We start from the raw sequence: 27,411 nt of genomic DNA, 5'->3' as shown, positions 1-27,411 counted from the left end.
TTTGTCCAAGAAAGAAGTTAAATAGCGTCAGTATTGTCAAACAAGTTTCTATTAATCCGTAAGCCGTCTAAGTGGGCGCGAACTATCCTTAAGAGTAACCTTCAGAGTGGCATCGAAATTTCGACTCGCGCGTAATCCCGATATTTATCTAGAACCAGCATCAGAAACGACCTCGTCGTCTCGTCGCTCACCGTACCGCGATTTCGAGACAGTCTGAGGACACACCTCGTAGCCCGGGATACCTCTCATTTAAGCCATTAATCACCGAGCGTCTCCAGGAATCCTGACGAATCGTCCTCAACGGCATCCCTCGTCCCGCGCATTTCGCTGTTGCGAAGCGAAACGAACGGGCACCGACGGTACAATAAACGTATCGAGGATACGTTCTCGAGAGCCACCGTGAACGTTGAAAGGAACGACGCTCGACATTGCGCGACGAGACGACGGTCTTCACGACGAGGCGCGAGAAGCTTCCTCTCCGCTTGAAACGGCGAGACAAATCGACTGTCGACGCTATGAATTTGCTCGGAGGAACTTACAGGGTTATAAGTGGACTCTCGAGCTTTCTAGGATTCGCCTGCAGCTAGAAAGGCGGACGGAAGAGCCTAGGAGAGAGAAAATAGAGCGACGAAGAGAGAGAGAGAGAGGGGGGGTTGGCGAGGGAGGACAAGCAGTCTTCGATTACCGACAAACGCCGCCCTCGTGTTTCGCTTTATTAAGCTCCCCTTTTCACCAATTAATACGGAAGAAATGGCACGGAAGAGCGTCTCTCTACGAGCGGCGCTCGCTAAAGGGGAACCGGTGACGTTCGCAGCGAGAACTCGTGCAGGCGAGAACGCCGGTGAGAGGAAAGGCGTTCTACCTCGCAACGCAACGAGCAACGCGCGCGAGATACGGAGAATTGGGATGCGAAAAATCCGCAGGATCAGCGGCGTCGCTATTGGGATTCACGAGGATGAACGTGCGCATCTCTCGATAGGACCAATTCCAAGCGAGACGCGAGTGCGAGATGCGCTGCTTCCGCGTTGCTCGCCGTGCGGGAATAGGAAGGAGACGCACGGTCGGGAGAATCAGAGGGGCGCTTGTGTGCGGAGACGGCGAGGTTGAAAACAACGGCAATTCCGCGGGAGACGTGCGATATTCCGTGCGTTTTGGAATCGGAATATATTTCTTATCATATTATCTACTATCGCTGACAGATGAAGTCAAACTACAGCAAACTACACCTACTTATTTCTTGCTATTAGAAGCTTCTAATAAGTTGGACACCGACTCGTTATTTGTTGTTAGCTTAGAAAAATTAGCCTGGCGTCATTTTACCTTCTTCTCTCCTACCGTGACATTTCTCACGTCTCGGTTTCACAAAAATTACATACACACTCGCGAATTCGAGCTTACGAGCGTTAACTCGCTCGGATGCTCGGGCCGATTAATTAAGACCTTATTTCGCTCCGTTTACGTTTTATATCGCTGATATATTCTCTCTGACCTACCCTTACGAAAGAGAGCTACGACAGAACCTACTCTTACAACAGAGAGACAGAGAGAGGGGGAGGGGAAAGAGAGGCTTTTAATTAAGACCAACGCATAACGATTTCATTTATGTAACAATTTCCGATAAGGCCGGAAAAGACGGGGACTAATTGCAGCGGCAATAACTCGCGAGCGTCGTCGCAAAAATGAGACGTCTTTTACGATCGCGCTATCGGCCGCGATACAGCCGGTACAATGGCGGGCAGACAATTACGAATTCCACCGTGGACACGCAATAGAGAAACGAAAGTTCCACCTTGTGCAACTTACTTCTCGTAGCAACTATCGTTGCGTTCCATTTCACCAGCACCAAGGCGTGTTCCCCCGTCCGGATAATAATGTTTGCCGCGGCCGTTTCGTGACCGGAGCGAATTTCGCGACTTACGTGGCGGGGCATCCATCGATGGTATGGATTCGCGCGATAAATCGCGCGGGGGGAGGGGTGAAGAAGAAACGGTCGCATGCAGCAACGTCCCGATTGTATTTGCGCGAGAGTTTATCCTCGGACTCAGGCGAGGTCATTCGGGAAAGAAAGGAAGAAAAGGCGAGAAACGCGCTCCGGCTTTCGCCCTTAACTGAGTCCGCGTTATTTTTCACCTTCGCTCGATAACGGCGAATACTCGCGACGTAGAACGTTACTCAACGACTCGCCTGATTGACAGCTCAGCGAAAACGACGAGGAAAGAGCGGAACATCCCGACGAGCGATCACTACGATCAATCTGGCGAAGTTCTAACGTCGTCTCTCTTGCGTTGACTCGAGATCTTCGAGTGCTGAATTCAAAATCGATATCGTCACACCAGCATTGTCGCCGGGTTAGGATAGGGTTATTTTCTTTCTAACAGTTGATAGTGCACTTTTGATTGAAACACAGCTGATGTGTCTCTATGTAAGCCTGGTTTTTTATTTTCTCGTTAATTTGTACCTAACCCGATAATAATAAAAAATATATTTTTCTATCTAAGGTTAATCGTTAAATTTTAAAAGTTACCACTACGAAACCATCAGTTTAATGATTAATCGTGAATATAAAAACACAATTTTTGTAGCATCATATTGTATCATCAACATTAGTTTAAATATAAATCACATGTTAATCAAAGATTTAAAAACCGGACCTATATTATACACGTGAAAACTTGGTTTACCGAATTGTAAAGATTATAATTTTTAATCAAGGTAAGTGAAACCATTTTTGACGATAGAAAGTGATTATTTTTTTTACTATAATATTTGTGACATTTCTTTTGATGATTGCATTCATAAAGCTTGGTTTAAAATGTGCTCTTTGCGTTTTGTTTTTTGTTATTTATATTTTTTCCATAAGAAAATAAAAGTTCTTACAGAAAAAAGATAGCAAGAAACAAGATGCAAAAAGCATATTGTAGACCAAGTGTAAGAGAGAATCTTATTTAACATATTCTAATATGTACGAGCAGTTCTTAAATTTTTACAATATAATTGTACTTGATCTTAATATAATTGTACTTTAATCTTAATATTTAATTTAAAAATTTTGGCAACCGTTCTATTGTAAATAAGTCAGTCAGGGAGAGTTGGGGCGTCTTAACTTTCGCTTTAGATGTTTTTACGCTTCTATAAATTTTTAATTTATTATATAAATCTTAATACTACTATCATTTTTCCAAAAAACATTTGTTATCAACGTCTTTATCAACAGTTTTAACAAATAGTTTTTATTTATTACTTATTTTATTGTGCTAATTAAATTACCTCCGAACTGAAAGCTCGTTGCTGCTAATGATAACAAGGAAATGAAAAAAATAATCTTTTCTACAATTTCTTTTTGAATATTTAATTTTATTGTTTGCTTAAAAAAATCAATTGATTCATGTTGTATGTAAAATTTTTGCAGAAGAATTTTTCTTGAATTTAAACAAGACTCATTTTTTTAATTTGCTTTTATTTATTCTTTGTTTAGAAGACATTTATATGTGCATATATATACACATATGTATATACATATATATATACACACATATATGCATACAATATATATATATGTGTGTGTGTGTGTGTGTGTGTGTATAAGAATCGAATCAAATGCCAGGTACGATGCTCTTGATCCAGGGGACGAATGAATAAACATTGGTCTTCACATCTGGGTAACCACGGGCACACGGCAGTCCACCAGAGACTAAGCCGACGATCGCACCATCAGATTTCCGAACAACACCACTACCGCTGTCGCCCTGTAATAAAAAAATAAAAACGCTTATGTTGATTTTGATACTTTTAACTTGTGTTCGTAGTTACAAGACAAATAGTAAACGTTTTTATTACATCATTAACTATACTCTAGACGCATACCATTACAAATCTAATTAATTACGTACGTTACACGTTCCAATTCCTTGGCTGATGAGAGTACAAAACTCTTTTGAGTGAATTTTCAGTCCGGTTGTACTATGATAATTTTGACACATTGACGGTAGCATGCATTTTGCCTCAATTTTCCTCAAATCATTGTGCACAGCTTGTCTGTATCCCATACCCCCCCAAGCTACAACCGATACGACATCATTTGAAGAAATGTCTCTCGTCGGAAGCTTAATTGGCTGTTGGTTCTGGTTGAATTGTATGGGTGTAGCCAGCTGAAAATAATTTCGTGTAAATTAGTTCGAATATATTTAATGACTTAATATACTAATATAATATAATGTTTACTGATGGTCAGAAAAAATACTTTATCGCAAACGTACGTGATACATGTAGTCGAATATTTTTATTTATTTCATTTAAACACATATGTATAACACCAGGATATGCTAATGTAACATGTGGCTGTCATTTAAAATTGGTCTAAATGTTATAATTCGTTATACCTTGATCAGACCGATGTCGTAACCTGATGCTCTGCCCTGGGCATATCTATCGTACTGAGGATGGATATATACGCTTGCTATTTGATGACGTTGTCCACCCGAATTAAGATAGGTCGTGCCACTAAGGATGGACCACGAAGAATCGATAGACGTCAAGCAATGAGCAGCAGTCACACAAAATTGCGATTGGATTAAAGAACAACCGCACATGTGACTGCCATAACGTTGCAAAGAAACACAATGCGGATTCTGCTGTATGCTAGTGGGCGTTCCATTTACTAATTGTTCTGGTTCTTCTCCATAAGTCCCTGCGATATGAAATGAGAGAACTTTTAATACTCTCGAAACAATTTGACGAACATTCACACACGTTTACATCGCAACAATTGTAATGCGCGAAAGATCTAATTGCTCGTTAAAAATTATCATCTGCTATAAATTGTGCAATCGTACTTTAATGTACTTTGTACAGTTATGATTTACATGTTACATCATTCTTTGGCGTATATAATATAGGAAATACGGATATTTTCGTGATATACGGACGCGCTAATCTTAAAAAAGAATCTGAAGCGACAACTATATGCTTTTGAGTACAGACCATGTTAAATGTATGTTACAAATGTGTTTTTGATATCTGCAAACCATGTATAAAGCTAATTTCGTTACAACGTTAAATTACATCTGTTTTTACAGCATAAAAACAATATAAATACAGAAAAATTAAGAACGGCATGATTTTATTTTAAAGGCTGTTTTGTAAGAAACAACTACTGTTATATTTTATATATATCTCATATATAAGAATTATATATAAGAAGAAAGTTATATATAAGAAAAAACGCTGTGCATATTAGAGCACTTGAACTACTTCATGTGGTCTCCTTGTTAGTAATTCTCAGTATTAAATTTTTACAAGGGCTTTGAAAACTATTTGATATTTTACTAATTAGTCGTTATATTGTTTTTCACTTATCTCACAACAGCATGTAATATGTGGACTAAATTAACTTACCAACGACCGCGAATGCAATCAGGATACACGCGAGCCGCATCATTGTAAAGCAGTTGCTGTTCTCTCACTGTTCTCGGTGGATTTCAACCAATACAGTAACAAGCAACACGAATGGTACAATTTATATACATCTCGAAATATGTACACAGCTGCGACTAATATGCAGCTGTTCATTTTGACCTTTGTATCGATCGTTATCAATTTTAACTTCTGACGTTGTTAATATATCAATATTAACTTCTGACGACAGTCGCAGTCAGGTAAACATTGCGAAACAAGAAGAAGTAAAGAAGACATCAAAGTGGAATTTATCTTTTAATTTAATTAACATTCGAGAAATATTGCGAAGATATTGTAATATTGGAGATTTTTGCAGAAATTTAATATGGATAAATTAGTGATTAATTACTTATTTTGAATATTAAAGGTACCGCTGTTAGTAATTCAACTACAGATATCGTAGTAATTACAAATATTTCTGTGTTTAACATTATAACAATTAAATATTCTTACAAAAAAATATAAAAATAAAATAAATATAAAAATATTACTGGTTGATCGGTAATAAATTACTGTTGCATAATATTTCCGTTATTAATGACCAATCATTTTAAATACTTAAATTATAATATTACTAAAACTCCAAATTAATTTAGCAATGTTTCATATCAGTAATTATTACCTACTGACAGTAATTAATATTGGAATTTATGACTCCATATTTCTTCTATATCGTATAGAGTATATCGTTTTTTGTACATTATCAGAATATATTGTGAACTTGTGCGATGTTCCATTTATTCATCGAATATTATAAATGTATTCTGAAAGTAACACGCACATTGTGCAAAAATAATTTAAAATTTTCAATAACTAGAAAAATAAGCATGAATTTCTTTATGATGAATAAACGCATTAATATGAATTATTTTATAATTTTTCAAGGTAACTTATCGTTTGTTCTATTCTAAATTCACTAATCTGTAGTTAAAAATTTCAAAGCGATCATAACTTATCAATTATATTATATTACGAGGATAGTTATTGTCTTTCCCTTTTCCAAATAGTCGATCGTAATGATTCCTTAAGAATTCCAAGGGCCATCTTCCCAATCGACAAAGCGATCTACGCTTTCTTCGTCATACTTTCGCCAGTTGACCATTCCCTATAAGCGCGTAATATTTCTAGAATATTATATGAATATTATTTAATATCAAATATATATATACGCAATCAAGAATCGATTGTACAATTCTTCATTTCTTGAGCCAAAATATCTCGGAAACTGTCGATTTTATAAAAAAATTATCAAGATACTATAAATGTTCGCTTGAATTTGTTTAACCTAAAAATATAATGAGAAATAAGGATTTCCGTTTAAAAAAATTAGTTTGATCTACATCTGACTTTAAACAGACGTCTCAAGATCAACTCAAAGTCACCACTGTATGTCCCTCTCTACACTGTACAACTTTTACTTGAAATGTTTTTTTGTAAAATTGTATATTTTCGAAATATTTGCCTGTTAAGATTAAAATAAATCACCCTGTATATATGAATGACTTTAATAAATGACTTTAATAAGTGTTACAATTGGAAATAATAAATGCATTAATAATTAAAGTATTGTTACTTCTACTACTTTGTCCAATTCTTCCTTCCTAATATCTGTCTTATCTCTTTCTGGTGTTGAGGAGAGTTAGAACAAATATTCGACTTTATAGTTTATTTAATTGCGTCCTTAATTATTAAGATAATTCGTTCAAACTTTGTATTAACTTCAGTAACTGCAATACGGTAACAAATCGGTTTCAATTTTTATTGTTACCAAATTTCGAAAACAAAAATTACACGGAAGACAAGATGTCAAAATTGTCCCAACTCTTCCTCATCTCCTCTACTATGAATATGTGATTTTTAATATTTTATATATTGAAATTAATTGAATTTCAATTGAATTAATTTAAATTAAATTGCGAATTGATAACTTCGAATATATTTTATTAAATTAAATTAAGCGGGGTCACACACACACGCGCATTCTTTAATATTTCGCGTGGCTGGTCTGGCAAATGCAATGGCGATCGGCAAAATATATCGTTGATAGGGCGACAACGCACCACGTGTATTCTCGGGAGATTCGGTATGACTCAATTCCTGACATGTTATTCTCAATTGCAATTAAGAGTGTCAACATTTGCGCGTGTTTGTTCTTCCTGGATGGACTTCCGTCGAACTTACGTTTTCACGGTCTGCCCGTGTTGATCTTTGTTCCGAAGACCTCGCGAAACAACGCGAGACGACGAGCGAAACTTCTCGCCGGCGGGATGCTCTACATCTCAATTTCTTGTTGCTGCAGAGCCAAGAGCAACACGCGCCCAGCTACGGCATTCGTCCTGCGTTTCATCCTCGGTTCTTGAATAAGGACAGCTCTCACGGCCTCGTTACGTTTCGCTGTATTGAAATTGTATTATCGGGGGAAATTTCACCGTTCGACCGTGCAAAGCGCATCCGATCCGAGTCAAACGTCATAAGGAAGTTTTGACACGCGCTTCGAACGCGTATATATCCATATCCGTAAATATATTCTAACTTTGCTCGAGGGAATATCCGAGGTGAAAAGAGCAATTTACCGCAATATCGAGTTTGACACACTGTGAGAAAATGACAACGAATGTCGGAAAAAAATGCGACATAACACACCGGAGGTGGGGGGATATGTCTTTATCTCTCACATGAGAAATCTGAAATTACTTTTAAAATAGGGGAATGGCGAATCAGATGACGACGGTTCGTCGATTTTTCCTTATTTTTATAGAAATGTAAAAACAATGATCAATTTTGTTCTGAGTAACTAAAGCCTTGCCTACCATTTGCATAAATTGAAAAATTTATAAATAAATTAAAATTTTGTTTAATTTAAATTTTTCGAGAACGTGTCAATTTCATCATCCTGTCTCTATATATAAGTGAGATGATGAAGGTTGAAAATAAATTTTGCATGCATAAAAATACATATAATTTTCACAAACTTTTTATGTTATTCTGTTATTACTATAATATTTGTGTACAACACAATAAAATGCAAATAAAATATAAATAGAAATATTATTTATAAACAAAAAAATATAATTTGTGACAATGTAACTTAAAGAAAATAAAATCTAGACAAAAATAAAAACAATTATTTATAATTGTACAATTTAAAATGAAATGTATGTTATTTGTTATTATATTGACGTTTTCCTTTACTCTCTCCCTCTCTCTCTCTCTCTTTTTCTATCTCTCCTTCCCTCTGTTCTCCTATCTTCTATTACTTAGACAATACGCTTTTGTTTCCGTTCCGCATTCCGTAAATCATTCTCAAGCCGCGTGCATGAGAACGTTTCTTTTTTTTTGTTGCGAAACAGATGCATCTGTCCGGACAGAGAATGTGAAACGTTCCCGTTATCCTCGGACGTTGCCCACTGTCGTGCGAAAACGAGGGAAAACGATTTTACGTCCGACACTTTCAATATCGGTCAAACAATAACGAGTCCATTTGAGCGGCCGATGCGCGCAGAATTCTTTTCACCCGGGCCTCCTCGTGCCGCACCGCGTTCCACCTGCCCGCGTGCCTACAGATGAGACGAATTCCGGGCTTTTCTCCCGAAAATACACCTCGTTTTTCCGCGCGTCGCACAGAGACGGCCGCGCGGCGACTACGCGGACTCGCGGGGGAGCGTTCGCGGAGAACAAAGCGAGCTTATGAATAAATCGAGTCGAGGAAAACGGCTGTCAAGCGCAGAATTATCAAGTCCTCCAGGCGGCATGCGACGGGGACGAGGGGGCATCGCGGAGACTGTACGACGTAATCAGGTAATAGAAGAGCGTGGCTCTTCGCGCATAAAGAGAGGAGCAATCGATTACGTGGTAAATCGCGATGATTCGAAAGCCCGTCCCGTTCGGCGTCCTTTATCTCCATCATTTTCTATCTCACGACCGTTCGCGTTACGCGCTAAATGAAGACGCTAAATGAAGGCGTCATGCCGACGTGCAGTATTCGAAGGAACTTGGATTTCGTTGAAACCCACTCGTTGAAATCACTCGCGAAATTTATATCCTGAGTAGCTTAAGACATTGTCGACCGATCGGGTACACAGCAACAAATTTTGTATTAAAAGCGGTAAAATTTCACATTACTTTAACATGGAGAATGTGTTAAAAAGTACACAAATACGAGGGTGAGTCGATAATTATGCAATTATTTTGTGTCATAAATTTGTGTACAATCCCTGTCCACGTTATTAGACGCATCTGAATTTTGTATAATTCACTGACTTCTGAAGACCAGTTTTACAATACGGCTCATCTATCGACACTAAAGATGGTTATGTTAATTTAACATTATGTTTGTGCACTTTTCAACACATATTTGTGTACATTTTAACATATTTCCCCGTATTGAAGTAGCACACAATTTCAGTGAACCGTTTTTAACACACTTTACATGTCCTGAACTGCCCACGCAAACTTTTGTGTTAATCTAACACAAGATGAATATGTTGAAAAGTAACGCAAATTTTACGTCAAAACTTAACACAAAACTAACATCTATATGTTAATCGACACTAAAGTATAAAATGTGTTATTTTAACACTTTACATATTATGTTGAATATCGACTCAACACAAAATTGAGATGCAAATAGGGTACAATTTATAATACCAAATTTGTTGACCAGTGTAATTATTATAACATGTTATTTAATAAAATTATTAAATAAAATTTGATTTACAAGATAATATAGACAAGATAATACAGGTCACTATAGGTGGTGACTCATGTGACCTGAATGATAAATCGTGTAAAATTAGTCCGACACGGAACGTGTTAAACATATGTGTGTGTGTGTGCGTGTGTGTGTGCGCGCATGCAACTGTTATAATTGCAAGATAAACTTTCACTGCTCTCAAAGCGAGTGTCGCATGTTAGCCGTTCAAACAATCCTCAGAGGGCGTCTGACAAATTGGGGGTTATATACTTCCTTTTTTTTTTAATTTCATACTATTTGCGCGTTTATGGAGTTTGTGTCGTTATGTAAAGCGGAAACCGCATGTAGTGTGCCGGCGCTTTCCACACTGCGTCGGTTTTATCAGGCGAATTGTTGTTTGTTGCACGGCTGCAATCAGATATTACGTCTGATATCACGTTGCACGTGGCTATCGACATTTCGACATGAATATCTCTGAACATTCGAGAACACTTGAAAGAATCGTTTAGTTGCCGGTCAACCCACTTCTTTCAAAACGCGCATGGCTGATGTAACACCGATTAATCTCCGAGCCTTCGAATTGATTGGTTTGGATTAATCGATTTAATTGAATTAATCCTTCCCTGAAAATGGCATTTTGCATTGTTTGAGGTTCGAAGATAAAAAGCCAAGTCTCGTTAAGTCACATCTGCCGCTAATTTTTCATCAAAGGAGAAGAGAGAGAAAGAAAGAGAGAGAGAGAGAGAGAGAGAGAGCGAACAGCTTTGTTCTTGTTGAATAATTTATAAGCGTAAATAGAAAGCATGGCGTGCAATTTCTCGCGCGATCAAAAGGATCTTGCGCCTTGTGACAATCGCGCGATAGTCGCGATTCAGAGCTCGAAACGCGTCTCGTAACGAGATGTCGCCGTGAAGGGGTTAAATCGGCGTAACTCTGCGCACAGCATCCTCTGGAAGAGAGAGAGAGGGAGAGAGAGAGAGAGAGGATAAAGTTGGCCGGCATTTTCGCGCAGGACGGAATTTCATCGGGCGTATGCTCGTTTGCTGTATACATATCTACCAATCTACTTACTTACCTACCTACCTACCATTCACCCCCTACGTTCGCGAGAAATGAAATCACCGACGAAATAGAGGGCGAAATGACGAGCGGAGGATATTGCGCTGCGAGTCGAGGCCCGCTGAAAAATAGTCGGCGCTTTACGACGTCGCCGACGAGGGTGAGGTAAATCAAAGGATGCAGCGGTGTATAAGAAGGTCGCGGAGGAGGTGTTTCGCTCGACGTTCGTGAGTGCGAGATCCGATGACACCTGGAATTCCTTTTGTGAACCGTGTCGTCGCTTTGTGCCCGAAATTCCTATCTCGTCCGAAAGCCGTTCTCACTACGTACATGGAAAACGCCCCACGGCTCGAAACGCGTTACACGACCTGTCGCGCATGTTGGACTGCACTGGAGGACGTGGATGTGTCTAATGATACATGGTCCTTAATGCTCCTAATGATACACGGCATTGCTACAAGGGCTATATGCAAACTGTGTATGCGTTAGTAGCATAGTTCTCAAAGGAATTTCGAAACGAGTTTCACGCCAAGGAAAATATCCTTCGAGCTATTATCCCGATTTCTTTCCTTTTTTAATCTTTCACTTTGGATTATCTCGGAAGGTGATCTCGCCATTCCAATTTTATTAATTCAGAGTCTTAAAAATTTGAAACAATAGAGAGAAAGAAAGAGAAGAAGAAAAGAGAATGTATTACTCTCAAAATTCCTTAGGATGAAACTTCACTTGAAAAGTTAATCGAATCACTCGGATCCGAGTGATTTTTCATTGGTATAGAGTGAATTCTTCACTCCGAAATGTCGAGCGAATCTAAATAATTTCACTCGAAACTAAACAGTGAATCTGATAATTAGGGCGAATTCGTTCCCAGGATAGGGCAACAAACACGCTCTAATCGCGATTGAAACACACGTGCGTTGAGACAGAATCCATTACAAGCTCGAGTGAAACGTTCACTCTTGCGATTTCATGCGGTAGAATTTTCACTGTCGCTTCCAGTGAAAATACTGCCATTCTTCGCTTGTTTTGAGTGAGACACCACTCCGAGAAATTTAGAAAGTAATTTCTTATCAAATCGATCATTTGTGAAGAAACAATAACGAACCGTCACGACACAGGATAGTCCCTGATTTCTTCCACGGTAATTGAAATTTATCGATTCTGATATTTAACACGCTTGAAACACATTGTCTTAATTATGATTGATCCTGATTGGAGGATAGATGGCCGATATTGCAATATCCGGGACCAACGCACGTCGTTTATTCGAACGTCCGAGGGCCCGAGAGTATTTGTCGAACGTTCTCACAATTCATTGCACGGCCGAATAATTTCATCCCGGCGAAATTGATTCGAGCACGAGTCAATTAATCATGTCGGGGATTAACTCTTTGAAGTGTACTTTACGTTGACTCTCCTTCGTTTATCACGCACTTTTCTCTCTTCCCCATTGATTCCCGCACCCACGCGCCTCGCAGACAACGCGCGGTGGTTTAAAAGGAAAAGTTTCCGGCCGAAACACTGAATCTCGGTGAAAATGATTCTTTATATACAGAAAGTGTCTTCAAAGGAAAAAAGTAACTATTTGTGAGTGTGCTTCAACATTTATCTCGCTTTCTTCTTAGATAAATGCAAAGTAACTCGATCTCTTTAAGAATAGTCCCTTCTAAACGATGCAACGTTTCTTCTTTCGTGATATTCCTGAATACGAAGAATTTTTGTCGATTAGGAGATTACTTAGTTGAGCATTTTTATTTTCTCTCCAAATCTCAAAGTCCGATAGGACACACCAGGGGATTGGAAATTATTTGATTTTTACATAAAATAATATTTCTTCAACATCGAAAACATAAAATTGGTAATTTTTAAAATCAATAGTACATTTTTAGCGAAAAAAAATGAGGCTAGTTCCATCTGACGCAAGAGTGTGCAATAGTGCGCGACTTACAGTGCGCCTCATGAGACGGAGCCGAAATTTTAGTCCTAGTTAAATCTAATGTAATCTAGTTTAAAGCTACTATAAATCTAAATTAGTTCTACATTAAGTGTTCAAAGGTCTTCCATCGTACTCCATTGGTGCTACAAATGGGAAAGTTATTGCCATTTTCTCCACTTGAATACTCAATGTCTAGCTAAAATCTAGACTTCGGGGGACTGAATTCCCTTTGTAGCTTCGAAGACACACTTATTCCTTTGATGCTACAAGTAGGAACTTATTTCCGTTTTCTCCTTTTTAAAGCTTGACGTGTAAAATGAAAAATGTCGACTCGGGGACACTAGCGCGCAATATTGAGCGAGTGGTTGATTGAAATCCGTTGCAACCGAGTTTTGGACGATGTGGGCAAATAATTGCGCGCTCCTCTCGCGACGAACAAATTGGGTAATTCTCGAGGTGACGCACGCGCGAATGCGTTTATTCGCAGCCGAGCTCTGCCGCGGTGTAATTAACGGCGAGAGTCATTTCGTGCATTCCTCGTGACATAATTTCACGTCCGGCGGTGACCGAGCGTGCGGCAGCGTGATCCTCCATCTCTCCGCCGGCGAGTTCGAAACTCTCGTAACTACCTGCGACTGAGTTCATAATTATTCACCCCCGCTTCGTTTGATGCTGCCGAGACACGGTCATCGGTAGATGACTTATTACCCTTCGCATGCTCGCCGCGACGAAGTTGACGGAGACGCGACGATTCTCAGGGGAGCTCCGTGAGAAAGAGAGTCACTCGTGTTGCTATTATTATTGAATTAAACTCGAGTTTAATTAAATCGAACGAAAATAACGACCGGGAAAAGACTGTCGATTAAGTCCATCCAAAGGACGGCCCTCCTCTTAATTAACGCGACATTCCGCGAGACACGGCGCATTCGAAACGTCTCTCTCTCTCTCTCTTTCTCTCTCTTTTGGAAGACTCCGCGTTATTTCCTGTTAATCTTTCTGCGATTTAATTAAACTCGGACAATTTTAATTACAGATCGAGAGGGGAAAAAATGTTGCCCAGGGCGAGACTGCGTTGGGCGCCGCTCAAAGTCGTCCCTGCTTTAATTAGCGTAGCATTTTACAATTCCGCGTCAAACATTGCGCCCCTCCCTTGGGTGTGTTACGCGTTTTATTTTTACTTGCCTCTTTTTTTTACATTGCGCTTGCTATTGCCATAAGCGCACCGAGTCTCAGTCGAACGCCGCAGCTCGCGTTCGCGTCGGACGAATTAATTACGGTCGAGCGAACGGTCGTTCGGGCGAGCATTTTCGATAATCCTGCGCCTCGCCGAATCGCCACTTCCTCGGTCATTTGTTTATTGCTTTTTCCGTCGCTCGGAATTTATTCGCGAGTGAATGCGCGCCGCTTCGTTAAACGCGCGCGCGCATGTCGGCTCAGTGGCTCGCCCGACGTTTTCCACATGAAACGAGAAAATTGAGCAGGCTGGCTTAGCGCACCGTGCATGCCTATGTACAGATGTGACCCGTTGGATCGGAGTGTTCGTTCGGCCGTGGTCACTTTGACGAATTCCCTATCGATCCTCGCGATATCCTTCACGAGGGGCCATAATTCATTCGTCGCATCTTTTGTTATCACGGATCCATCGGAGTGCGTGTATTTTAATTAATCCTCGAAACGCAGAAAGAGATGAAACGCGAGAGAGAGAGAGAGAGATAAATATATATACAGATAAATATATAGATAGATAGAAAGAAAGAAAGGAAGAGAGAGAGAGAGAGAGAGAAAATAGAATTAGAAAGTAAAATTGAAAATTAGAATTTTCTAAGAGGGAAATTACATTTATTATATATATAATTTACCATTTACTTTTCGTTGTACGGGCTGTTAAAAAAGCTTTCAGTATTCATGTGATAAGTAATGCGCACTATACTAATTAAAAAGTTTTAATAAACATAAGCCGAAAATTCAATTATTTATATCTCAGAAACAAAGTTTTCGACCTATGTTTATTAAGATTTTTTACTAAGAATGGTGTGTGCTATCTACCACATAAATGCTGCGAATCCTTTTCCCCAACACCCTATTTACCCTACATTTACGCTTTAATTAATTCATGTACACGTTAGAAAGGAGCTTTTTAATCCCTCCGCGTCGAAACTTTTTGTAATTCACTGAAAGTCTTCTGGACATTAAAGAAAAATTAATATTCCTCGGGGGAAAAGTTTCTACCGGCGCAGCAAATTGTTTGTTACTATAATGACAGCAAAAAGATTCGTTTGAACAGCGAAAAGAATTATTAAGAATGTTATTATTAATTGCTAATTACGCCAGTAACAAACAATTTGCTGTGCCAGTGAAAACTTTTTCTCCATGCGTACACGCACGGAGAAAACAAGTTTTGCGAAAACAGCAAATTGTTTGTCAACACAGCGACGGCAAAAAAATTTGTTATACGAAAAAAATAATTCTGCTGTTGTAGCGAGGCGTCGTTGCAACAGTAATAAAGTTTAGCTGGCACAACCGAATGATTTTTCTGTATGTATCCAGCAAATAGCAATTGATTAATTCCTAACAAATTTTTCTGTTGTCCAAACAAATTTCTTTCGCCGTCACGGTATTAACAAACAGCTCGCTGTTCTGGCAAATTTGTTTTCTCCGTGCACGTTGAAATTTACCGTTGTAATTTTAGTCCAGCTTGCGATCCTAGATCGGAAGGACATACGACAAACCTCGGGTACTTTGTGTAACGTGGGGAATTGGATGTATGGTTTTATCAGGACGTGAAGAGCAACATCGCGCTGCGCCCTTTGTAACATTCGTCCACTTTATCAAGCTTTCGTTTGTCACGCGCCAGAAAACGCGCCGTTTCCCATTGCCGAGGTGAGTTCCTCCGAAGCGCGGAAGAAGTTGAAAGCAAAGCGGAGACGTTGTCGAGTATCATTCCAGAATCACGATTGTCGAACCCAATTATTATGTAATACGTGGCTCTTCGAGAAACGGAGTCTGGAAGTCTGCAGCCACTCTGAGAAAATCGTCAACTGGTACCGCGCGGAGGAACCTGCGAATATCAAATTTCCAGCAGCTACATCTTTCTCTCTCTCTCATTGCAGATTGTTATTGGTCTTGATAATGAAACGTTTACCTGATTACTTATGTCGTCTCGCAAAGTAACGGTTCCTTACTGTTTGTTTATCTGTGGCCTCCCAGCTGTCCTTGTTCACACCAAGCGCATATTATACGCTGATGATTTGTAAATATACATAAACAGCAATCTCAGACGCAGGCGAGCGCGCATTTCCGAGGTTGTCGGAGCAGTTAGCTCCCGGACGTCATGCGCGGTGAGTTGAACCTTAATTCGGCTGAAGCCAAGGCAATATGTATCTCGAGCGGACAGTTCGCTAAACACCTTGATCTCAGTGCAAATTGCATAAACTGAGCGGCTCGACAAGCCCCCTTTGAAGTCCGCGCTGAGCGCAGACTGTTGGAGTCACCTTTGGCAAACTTACCGCGGCCTGAGCGTGTTAATAATGTACAGAGTATGCCTGACGCAAGTCGTCGCCATTCATCACACACCTATAATTTAGGTCAGCGTTGAACAGAAAGGTTCCTTATTCTGCAAACAACACGCAAAATTTCGAACCGTCAATTATTGAGATAATATTGCCGTCCCGATGCGTTGCTACCGCATATACGTTGCGACATAAAGTTCGGTCGGCACGACCAAATTGGCAACTTATTCGCTAATTAGAGCAGAAACAATTTTGCCGCCGGAACGGAAAATACCAGCCGGCAAAATTATGTCGCGCAAAGAATTTTGTCGGCGGGATGAAAAATATTTCGTCGAGTGAATTCGCCCTCGGATCGCGTTAATTTGCTGCCGGAACAAAAGTAACGTTTCCCTACACTCGCCAATTTGTTCCCGCGGCAAAACTGAATTTGCAGACTCGGCAAAATAATGCAACGAGCGGGCGATCGGTATTCTCAACAAATCGTTTCGCCGTCCACACGATAACCGACGGATTCGTCTCTGTGGGTCCGTGAGCACCCTTTCGACGCGTGTCGAGGAATGATCGTTCGGTTATTCGGCGGATGCGGGATTACGAGCGATGATATTCGTCCGGTTAGACGACGAGTGCGTGCGGAAATCCCTGTAATTCCCCCGATATCATCCGGCCATCCGTTACACCCCAATCTTCCGAGCATTACACGGACCCCGTCGCGGATCCGCACGCGTCGTAAAGCACACAAGTCGGGGAACGCGATCGGCGGCGTATGGACCCGCGATTAACTGGATTCGCTCTTAAACCCTGACCTACTCGACAACGCCGACGACGAGGGCTTTGGGAGCCCCCCATTCTCCCCTCGTCGTTATTCTCTCGCACGGGACACTGCGAATGGAACTCGCGCTAACAGGATCCTATTGACATATCCTGCTCCACTATCTCGTTCGAAACTAATTAGTGCCTCGTCTGCTGAGACCACGCAACCGTAACCTACCCTTCCCCTCCTGTCTCCCCCTTCCGTCGTCACTACACCTGCATATGTGTGCCGCTGGAGAGAAAGAGAAAGAGAGAAAGAGAATTTGTCATTCCGCCTGGATTCTCGTTTATTAAACACGGCAACAATTAAACACTCCGGCCGCCGAAAGCCGGTGACATTCTCATCGTCTTTTCTCCTTTCCGGAATCTCCAGTGGCGTCGCTTCTAATTAACACTCGTCAACCGAAATCCCGGCCGCATGGGAAATTCGCAGCGCGAAATTTTTCACGGCTCGTTGCGGTTTACGCGCGCGCCGAGTGCGTCGCGATACGGCGCGAAGCCCGCTCGTGTAATCCGAGAGCGAGCGCGTTCGCGACGATCGATCGGTATAGTTTCACCGGGGCTTTTCATCGTCGAAACTCCCCCTCTAGCCGACGAAAGATCCTAACTCTGTTATTGTTTAACTTTCGAACCATTGTTGCGAACAAATGCGAATAGTCGGTAATTAAGAAGCATTCGGTTCAACAACTCGCGAATCGTGCGATTCTCGAGATGGAACGAAGGGGGTTCTCCGGTCATTGAAACGTGTTCCGCGATAATGTTCGGCGGATTCCGCTTCGCACAGGCGGAGGGGTCGCCGAAATGCAATAAAATGCGGGCTTGGTGTCGATGAGAAAAAATCGAGGGATATTCGAAAAATCCTCTCTTCGCCGCGCACGGCTTCCCGTTCGCCGTGATTGTCAGCGATTGACACGATGAATTAAATATTGACAGTCGAGCGGCGCCGAAACGATCCAAACATTGGATGACGACTGCCGGCCGGTCGCTTCTAATTAAGACCCGTTCGGTAATCGGCTGGTTGACAAAAAAAAAAACAACACGTTGGCCGATCGTGTCTGCTCTCAATTTAAATCGTCACGCACGCTGCATTTATAAAGTAATTATTTGCGCACCTCTCTCTATTTATTGTCCGATTTGTCCCGCCTTCTCGCGCGAGCGGAATTAAAAAGCAATTAAATATTTATTTGCGTGATTTGCACCGTGCCGGGGAAAAAAAGGGCTTCGCAATTACCGGTCGTATGAATACGACACAAGCCGCTGCAGCCCTTTAAGCCCCAATCATCAGTCCCGATGGTCGGGCATCGTAATATAATCAGGTAATATCGCACGCATCAAAGAATATTTTAATTCAAACGAAGTGCCATAAAGGAAGCCAACGTAGTCTAAGAATCCACTGTCATAATTAATCGGTTAATGTTAAAATGTCGATCACATAGCGTTCGACCCTACGTAACAATCCAAGCAGCTCTTTTAAACTTCCAAAAGACGTCTTGAACACGTTTTAAAGTCTAAAAAATGTAAGACGTTTCTTGGGTATCCTTAAGACATCTTTTAGAAATTTGTGCTGTCTGAGTTAAAAAGACACCGTCTTAAACCCCCGCAGAAAAGTATTACTGCCGATGATAAATTGGCCAGTGATAAATTATTATTACCCGGTAATTATATTACTCGTACGAATAACAATAAAATTACTGGGCAACGGTAATTCATCACCGGCCAATTGATCATAGACGGTAATACTCTTTCGAAGAGTCGGTAGCGACTCTCGTTCGCAGTTTGCCGCTTCTCCCAACTCCGCCGCGTCGAGACCGATTTAGCGAAATGCAAATGCGCACGTGAACGTTCATTCCGTTTACGCGCGAATCCACCGCGCCGATTGCGGCGTGTAATTCAGGAAGTAATTGCGAGTAACTCCCCCGGACTTTTCGCATTTGTCCCAGTTACGTGGGATACACTCGATTTCTCCGTAATTCGATTTCCCGCCCGGGCTTCGGCCCGTCACACGCGTGTCCCGCGTGTAATTGCGATACAATTCAGCCGGAATTAATATTGATCCGCATAATTCCGACTGCTGCCGCGCGCGAGCTCGCCGTGCAACGCGCGCGTATATCCGATAATTAATAAAACACCAATTAATCCGCGCTGAATTAACGTTAGGCGATAACGTGACGTCTGACGAGCGGGGGATGTGCATTGTCAAAAGTCGTATCGCGCGCTTCGTCACGCAAATTCACGGCGCGAGCGGTGGTACAATTGGGTGTGTGGAACGTGGAAAATCCGGGGAACGAAGTAACAACGGAGTCACGTACCTTTTAAACGATCCTCCAATTACTTTCACGGAAACTCCGAAACCTCGGTAGCTTCGATCGGGTCCGTTCGAGCGCGAAACGCCCGTTCCGTTGTACAGAGCGTTTCTAAAATGCTCCGCCGAATTTTACGCCGACGATGTATTACGCTTTCGCGCTGATAAAGACAAGGAAGATTCTCGTGTTAACGAGAGGGCTTTTTAATTTTAGTTCTTCGAGGCTCGCCGCGCATCTCGTCGTCATTCGGCGTCTGCACCAGGTGAAAAATGTTTCCTATTAATTTAACGCAACATATTGAAAAGTAATACAGATGTTATGTCAGAATTATTAACAGAAAATTTTTAATATTATGATTGTTAAATATTAATCGATACTGAAGTATAAAATGTATTATCACTTACACACGTTGAATATCGATTCAACGCAAAATATTGAGATAACGTAAACCACAATATATTAAATTAACACATGAATATATTAAAAATTTGACACGAAAATTTTAACAAGAATCGGTTTTAATACGAATATAAATTTTTTTTTTACTATTTAGTGTTTGTTTCATCGCTGCATCCGAGCAATGTCAAATAACGCTCGCATTATAATTTTAAAATCTTGGAAAAAAGTCACACTTTTTCCTTATCTTTCCATGAATATTTTCGATTTCCCGTCGCAAGAGTACAAAAATTCGTTCAGAAAAATTCACGTATTTGGTTAAAACATGTCACATAGACTTTTTCCTGCAAAAAAAATAGGTAAGAAACCGAGAAAATCCGTGAAAAATTGGGGAAAACGATTTTTTCATCATTCGTCCAAACATTTCAGGAACAGCCTGTACACATAGAGTGCGCCAGCGTTATCACCAAGAGAGCCTCTTTTTCTCCAGCTTTTGTAATTTAAAAGAGTGCGTTTCTCGTACAAAACGAACGTACGATTTTGATGATTCGAACGAACGATACAGTACACGTGCAGCGACGTGCTGTGAAAAACGTATCGTGAAATACCGATGTTATCATTGATATTAAAACATGATGTTATAAAGACATTTTATGTAATTATTACGACGTAAATTGTGAAATATATTTCCGATCTGCTTATACTGTTGTACTGCTTGTACTGTTGAAAATTCTATCAATTCAATAGCATTTTCTTCCGTGTACACAATATTAAAAATTTCGAAAATATTGTTATTATTTTTTTTTTTTCTTATTAATGCTATTTTTGTGCATCAGTTGATCCAACATGCACAGATGATGGAAAAAGATATATAAGCCAATAATTCTGAAATTTGTGTATAATGTGTATATATTAGCTTTTAATATCGTAATAGTTTTCCATCAAAATTTTGTTTTTAGTTTAGCAAGTATTAAAACCAGAAGTTTGAAAACGCACGTTAATCTCAAGGAATATGTATAAAAAATATCAACTAATTTATTACAGATATCTCGAATGGTCAATATCTTTCTGATTGCACGAGCAGTTAACATTTCAATATATATGCAAGTTTCACCGAATTCTTATCATCCTCACTTCACCTTCAACCTCCTTTAAAGTGGAGTAACTTTTGATCCGGCTCTGAATCGCTGTCAAACTTTCGGTACCTTTTTGCAATGCGACGTAGATCAATTTGTAATTTGCACACAAATTTTTCATTATTTTCACTTACGGGCAATATATATCGTTAAATATGTAGCTTCGATCGCGCTCAGAAGATTCTTTAATTGATTCGATGTAATTCTCAATTGGACAAGCAGATCTTTGACGAATCAAGATAATGGATTCGGACGTCAAGTCACCGCCGCGATGGCTTCGCGTGAAAAGTGTACCGAGCCGTAAATGCGGCATAATAAAACGAGGGAGGCCGTCGAGTGAGTTCGTGAAACGGGCGAAAAAAATGACAGGCTCAAGATGCATTAAATATTCATAGATCTCGTTGCCTGGGAAATTGGCATATGAGGGAGCGCACAGGTGACAGAGGGCCGTGTTTGTATCCCGTTCTAATCGCGGCTAATATCCTGCAGCGAGAACGATGCATAATGCATGTCGGACGCATGAGCAAGCGTGCTCTCAGATAAATAGATCACCGCGCGGTTTAGCATAAACCATAGGCCGCATGGTATCTATTTTGCTTGCGGTTTGCCTTAAAAGAAAAAAAACATGCGATCCTACGACTAGTGCTAGGAGTGAGGATATTGTGATGGAAATATCGATAAATACTAGCGATAATATTGAAACGGATATCCGAGCGAGAATATCGATATAATTCATGAGGTCATCATTATTGGAACAAAACCATCGATATTAGTAGAACGTTTGAAAAACTGAAAATTAGGGGAAATATAAAAATCAGGGAAGTGTTCGTCTTGCAAGCTACTTTTTCAAGGTTCTTCGCACGTTTACGCGTAATAATCTTACTATGGAAGATATTCTAGGGTAGAAGATATTCTACTTTCTGCATCAGAGAATTATTACCCAGAGTCGAAAATTTGGCTTTATGTTAAACCTTTAATTCTTCCACACAATAGAAACTAAAATAGCAAAATAGATTCAATTTCATCTAATAATATAGCTCCTACCTTGATCCTGATGATGTCTTAAATTTGCGTTTTCACCGCTTTAGCGTGAAAATAAGTTGTCGAAGGTAGCATTAAAATTCAACCTGTGGAATTAAAGTTTCGAGAGAAATTAAAAAGTGTCAGTATCGTCAAAGTAGATTTTTATTAGTCTACAGGCCGTCCAAGCAGGCGCAAATTACTTGACTATTAAGAGTGTCAGAGTAACATCACGACTCGAAACTTCAAATATTTTACCTTCGAAGGTCTCCGAAGCTCTCGGGAAATATGTTTTGTGAAAAACAAGCGAATGCGCAAAGTGTCAAAAAAAACACCTTTAGATCATTCACGATTCACCTGAGAAGCCGATAATTTGAACCGATGAATCACACTCCGTTTCCGTGAAGCTCGACCCGGAGAGATAGAGATCAAACTTCGCGAGGAGCGAAGTAGCAAAGGGTTAAATAAGATTCACGAATAGACGGCACTCTTCGTAACTCGATCGAATAAATTTACATTATTGGTCCCGCGAGTTGGCAAACTTAGCGCGGATATAAAATCTGTTCGCGCACGTGCTCTCATGTGCGGATCTACAAATAGGAGAGCGTCGTATTTGCCGCGAACGGTCGCACTATCGCACCGTCGCTTGATGTATCGTCGCTCGACTAGACGTCGGATGGAAATCGCGATAAAATTGCCCGCGATAAGCAACGACGGGGACTAAAGAGAGGCCTCGGAATAAAAAAAAGAGTTATAAAAAATTCGACCTTTGGAGGAGAGGACGGAGTTCTCCAACACTTCGATCAATAGAAAGCGTTTAGGAGGCGCTCCATGACGACGCCGGGAACCACTGATGTCGACTCGCGTGTGTCACTTTCGTTGTATTTGTAAAAAATTCCTTCAGGAAATATAACATTGGCAAGTTGGTAATTAATTACTTATTTTGAATATTTAAAACAATGTTGTCAGTAATTCGTAATGATTAAATTATAGAGCTGCCAATTATCCCAAATATTCCAGTTACAGTGATTAAGTATCACCTTATCGTTAATATGAATACTTAAATACTAATACATTGAATACCAGTGCAGTAGTAATGAGATACCCTAACAGTAACTGGCGTGAGTAAATTAAGATGATTCCTTTTTCAACAAGTATCTCGTCAATATATAAATGAGGATCATCTGCAGACGCCGTGGAAGTTGCGGCAATATTACAGCAATATTCCGATGCCATAAATATTGCTGTTTATTTCGTCTGAAAGAGAACGCACAATTAATTCGGAATTATCATAATAATAATAAGTTAACTTTGATTACAATTATGATGTAAATAATGTAATAAGCGAATATATCTTAAAACAAGCGTATTTTATACACGTACTGCTGAAATTGCATCACAAAGCATACATTAAACGTTTCTACTCTACGTTCAGCACTTCTGCCCATCATGGCTATTCGCCGTATATTCTCGGAATTCTGCACAGAAATTTTGCGTGTATCCATTAATACCGTCCAAGCATAGCGCACGCGAAAGATAGGGGGAGGGGGGAAGAAAAAAAGAGTGAGGACTCGCGCGCTGTTAATGAGTTATTTTGCGAAGTGGCGTGCGTGGTAAACAAATAACATGGTATTTTTGCCACGAGCTAATCTGAGCCGACGTACTCGCCCCGATAAAAGCGGAGTCTATATTCCGCAATTTGCCTAACTTACATATTTATAACCGCTCCTTCCCAACATCGGTTTAATGAAATTCCCGCGTTGCACAATCGGCGGCGGCGCACCGCCGATCGATACCGTTGCTCCTAAGTTTACCGTGAAATATAACGATTTGACGTGACTCGAGCGTTGTCTGCGCTTCCTTATTCCGCAGTATGCAAAGATTCCGCGAACGACTGGCGAAAATTTGACTTGGAAATATTATAGATTTACCGTAAGATCGCCGCTGCTGATTCCGCGTCGAATAGCTCGTTTTCGCCCCCTCCCACCCCTTCTTTCTCTCCTCCTCTCTTTCTCACTCTTGAACGTCGTAAAACGTACGATCCGCGCGGCGGATATTTTTAGACGATTATTATAAACCGATCGAACGGAGGTGATCAGTGAAGTCCCTATCGAGGATACTCAGGATTATATCTACGCATCGTTAATGGATAATTTATTACTGTGCATGCGCGTATACACAGACTTGTGTATTTACTTTCCCATAATTACAAAGTAAATGCCACCCGCGCGTTTATGCAGGAGTTAAGCTCTATTCGGTGGACTTCGGCGAATGCCGCCCTGTTTCCCGATTTAGCCCCGTAATTATAAGCTGCCGCGAGCGAAAGGAACGAGAAAATTATACAGGTTGTGTCAAGGGAGACATTGAAAAACGATTAGGCTGCGTGCAACGTGTAATTCGAAGCAGGTCGATAGTTTTCTCTCAATATCTCAACAAAGAGTGCGAGAAAGGGGGTTGAGGGGGAGATATAGAGGGAAAATACCAAAATTGACGTATGTAATGGAAAATCTCACAGAATACAGTTGAAGGGTATCGGTGATTGATTTTCCCCAGTTTTTCTTGTTCGCTTGTTTAACCCTGTTTGAACATTTTCAGATGGATTTCCACAGAAATAAACATTGAATTACGAAGAATCAGAGCCAATTCTTACACGGAATCGCATTAATAATCTTTAACATCGCAGCACTGTTTCTTTCTTCCCTCCCCTTTCCTTTTCCTTCACTCGACTTCATACAATACGCACGTTCAGAACCGCGCATATTTCTCTCTCTTGCGTAAACCTCTTTGACGGCACATCGGCGTGGAAGCCTCGTTTGACTCAAAGGATGTGGAAGAGAGCACTCGACGGGTTAGTGCTTGTGCTTTACAGCCCGACTCGCGTTATCCGTGTTTAGCTGGAACGAGGAGGCGAGGTAGCGTGGCCGGCTGCCGGCAATGCGTTTGTAACGCACTCGTAAACTCCGAAGACCATGCGTAATTGCGCACGCCACGTCTCGCGTAGGAGCGAGAGGCCGGTGTGCATACCGTCGCCGCCCTCGCAATACGTACGTACGTACGTATGTATGTACATACGTAATTCCGAAATACGCACCCAGCCGCCGCAGAGAGACCGCAGACCGCGAAAATATGTCAACGCCGATAATGAGCTTACGTCCTCGACGTCCGCGGCTCGACAGAATTTCCCCAAACTCGCCGGATAATACCGAGGCAATATTATTTAATAGACTGGCTACTGACATCCGTCAACGCTCGCAGGGTCCCATGTCATCGGTCTTTAGATAGTACCGTCGCCGCCGCCTATGTGTTCAGGTTGTCCCAAATTCATTTCGGTTCCCGTGGTTGTGCAAGTAGAACGGGTGAAACTGAGCGGGAAAGTTCTATACTATTTTGCAAGTAACACGCAAATTTTTGAGTTATTAATTAAAGAAGCCTATATAAATCACCATTTTCAATCATTGATGACTCGACATTTTGCGTGTTATTTGCAAAATGGTGTAGAACTTTTCTGCCCAGTTTCATCCGTTCTATTTGCACACCGCGGGATTAATTTCAGATATGTATAATAACTAGCTACCCCGATTTGCATTTACCTCGTTCGGCATGACAATTTGTCGAGTCGCGCAGCGTAAAACGACTGTTCAAAACGAGCCTGTTCGACCTGTCACATTGCCCAGCAAATTTCGTATCATAAATCGTATCCGTTCTAAATTTGAATTTTTTCTATTCGTGTTTAGAAGCCATTCAACGATCACGTCACACTGTGAGGGGAAGAGGAGCGTCTATTAGCTCGCGTGACGGCAAAAAGAGGGGGTGAAGGTAAAAGCCATGGAGCGTCGCATTAAATGGCGTAACTTGTAAATATGGGCGCGCGTGTGGTTATCCACTTTGTTTGTATTCCTAACGCATTTGGTGAAAAATATTTTTCAAGTCCTGACGTGGTTTTGTGTTAATAAGCAAGATGTTAATTTTTTAATATTTATTCCTTTAGAAACGTCACTTTTATTAATCAAAATAATAAAATAAAGTATTTAGTTTGATACTTATATGCCTAAAAATAATTTGTGTTTTAGAAAAAAATAATAATAGTGTGCAGACTAATAATAATTATTATTATGGTTGTATAAACTATTTTCTTTATTTTATGTGCCGGCAGGGGGGGGGGGCCGAATTCCATATGGCACGTAATATTGGAAGAAGATCAAATTTCCTATTAGTTGTTGCTTATTGTATGATGGAAATTCGAGCTGAGTTTAGATTTTAATTGTTATATTTATGATTAACGCCACATAATTAACTAGAATTGACGATTTAGATCTAGGATACAATTTTTGTATTGACCAATATTATTGGGGCTCGCATGGGTTAGCGTGCCGAATTAATCTGCAAGTTTCTTCTTGAAGAGACAACGTGGTAATGAAATTAGACGAAGATATTAATGATTTTAATTTAACTAATTGATTTAATTAATTAATTACTTGGAATATCTGGAGACTTTGCTAGAGAGAAGAAGAGAAAGAGAGAGAGAGAGAGACTATTATTGCTAATTTGTATATTATATCCTTGCGCGTGGATAATTAGACCGTCTCTGATAAGCTGCTTAATATGCACGCGCGCGTTTATTGTTTTAATCTGTTAATGCAAAGCGAAATGGCCCGACTCATTTTACTCGTCGGAGGATTAAAACAAAACCGAGCGCTCGCGGACGGAATACTTTATTTGAATTTAAATAAATTGAAATGCATCGATCGTTTATTTAAATTGATCTTGACGCACGATCGGTGCAATATCGGTGAATATGAAGTTAACGTAAAGCTCCGAATAAAATTTGACAATTCTCGACGGAGTTCCGGATTACAGATTTCGACGTGATTCTACGTGTCAATATTCTCTCCATTCACTCAAGAACGCGCCTCTGTGGATCTATTAAAACATGCAAATCTGGCGCGACTCGCGAGGGGAGAAGTTTTTAACGTAATTTGTTTGTACCTCCCTCCTCCCCCTCTTTGCGCCGCCTTTCCCGTTTCCTTTGTACCTCGTAGGATGAAGAAAAATGCAAGGGGTGAGTCGAAAGTTTCAAAAGGGAGCACAAGCGCCC

General features: G+C 40.6%; 2 protein-coding genes across 6 annotated transcripts in view; one reads left to right on the top strand and one right to left on the bottom strand.

Moving 5' to 3' along the window:
* LOC106748284 (GTP-binding protein Di-Ras2) overlaps nucleotides 1-27,411 on the top strand; it is an 89,257-nt gene that overhangs the window by 47,325 nt on the left and 14,521 nt on the right. Inside the window, exon 1 of one of the 5 annotated variants that reach the window (XM_014626673.1) lies at nucleotides 26,093-26,132. The exons of the other annotated variants lie outside the window; for them this stretch is intronic. The gene's annotated coding sequence lies outside the window, so the exon portion shown is untranslated. Of the gene's footprint in view, nucleotides 1-26,092; nucleotides 26,133-27,411 lie in introns of those variants that run through there. 5 annotated transcript variants of the gene reach the window in all.
* Nucleotides 3,589-4,751, bottom strand: LOC106748286 (chymotrypsin-1-like; the record flags this gene model as incomplete). Its single annotated transcript, XM_014626674.1, has 3 exons — nucleotides 3,589-3,746; nucleotides 3,891-4,148; nucleotides 4,380-4,751. Coding segments are annotated over 3 exons (783 nt in total), but the record flags the coding sequence as incomplete, so codon positions are not given.

The sequence above is a fragment of the Dinoponera quadriceps genome, unplaced genomic scaffold (genome assembly GCF_001313825.1).
Source record: "Dinoponera quadriceps isolate SergipeBrazil2010 unplaced genomic scaffold, ASM131382v1 scaffold2600, whole genome shotgun sequence".
NCBI classification, from domain to species: Eukaryota; Metazoa; Arthropoda; class Insecta; order Hymenoptera; family Formicidae; genus Dinoponera; species Dinoponera quadriceps.
This window is presented reverse-complemented; position numbering and strand designations above follow the sequence as displayed.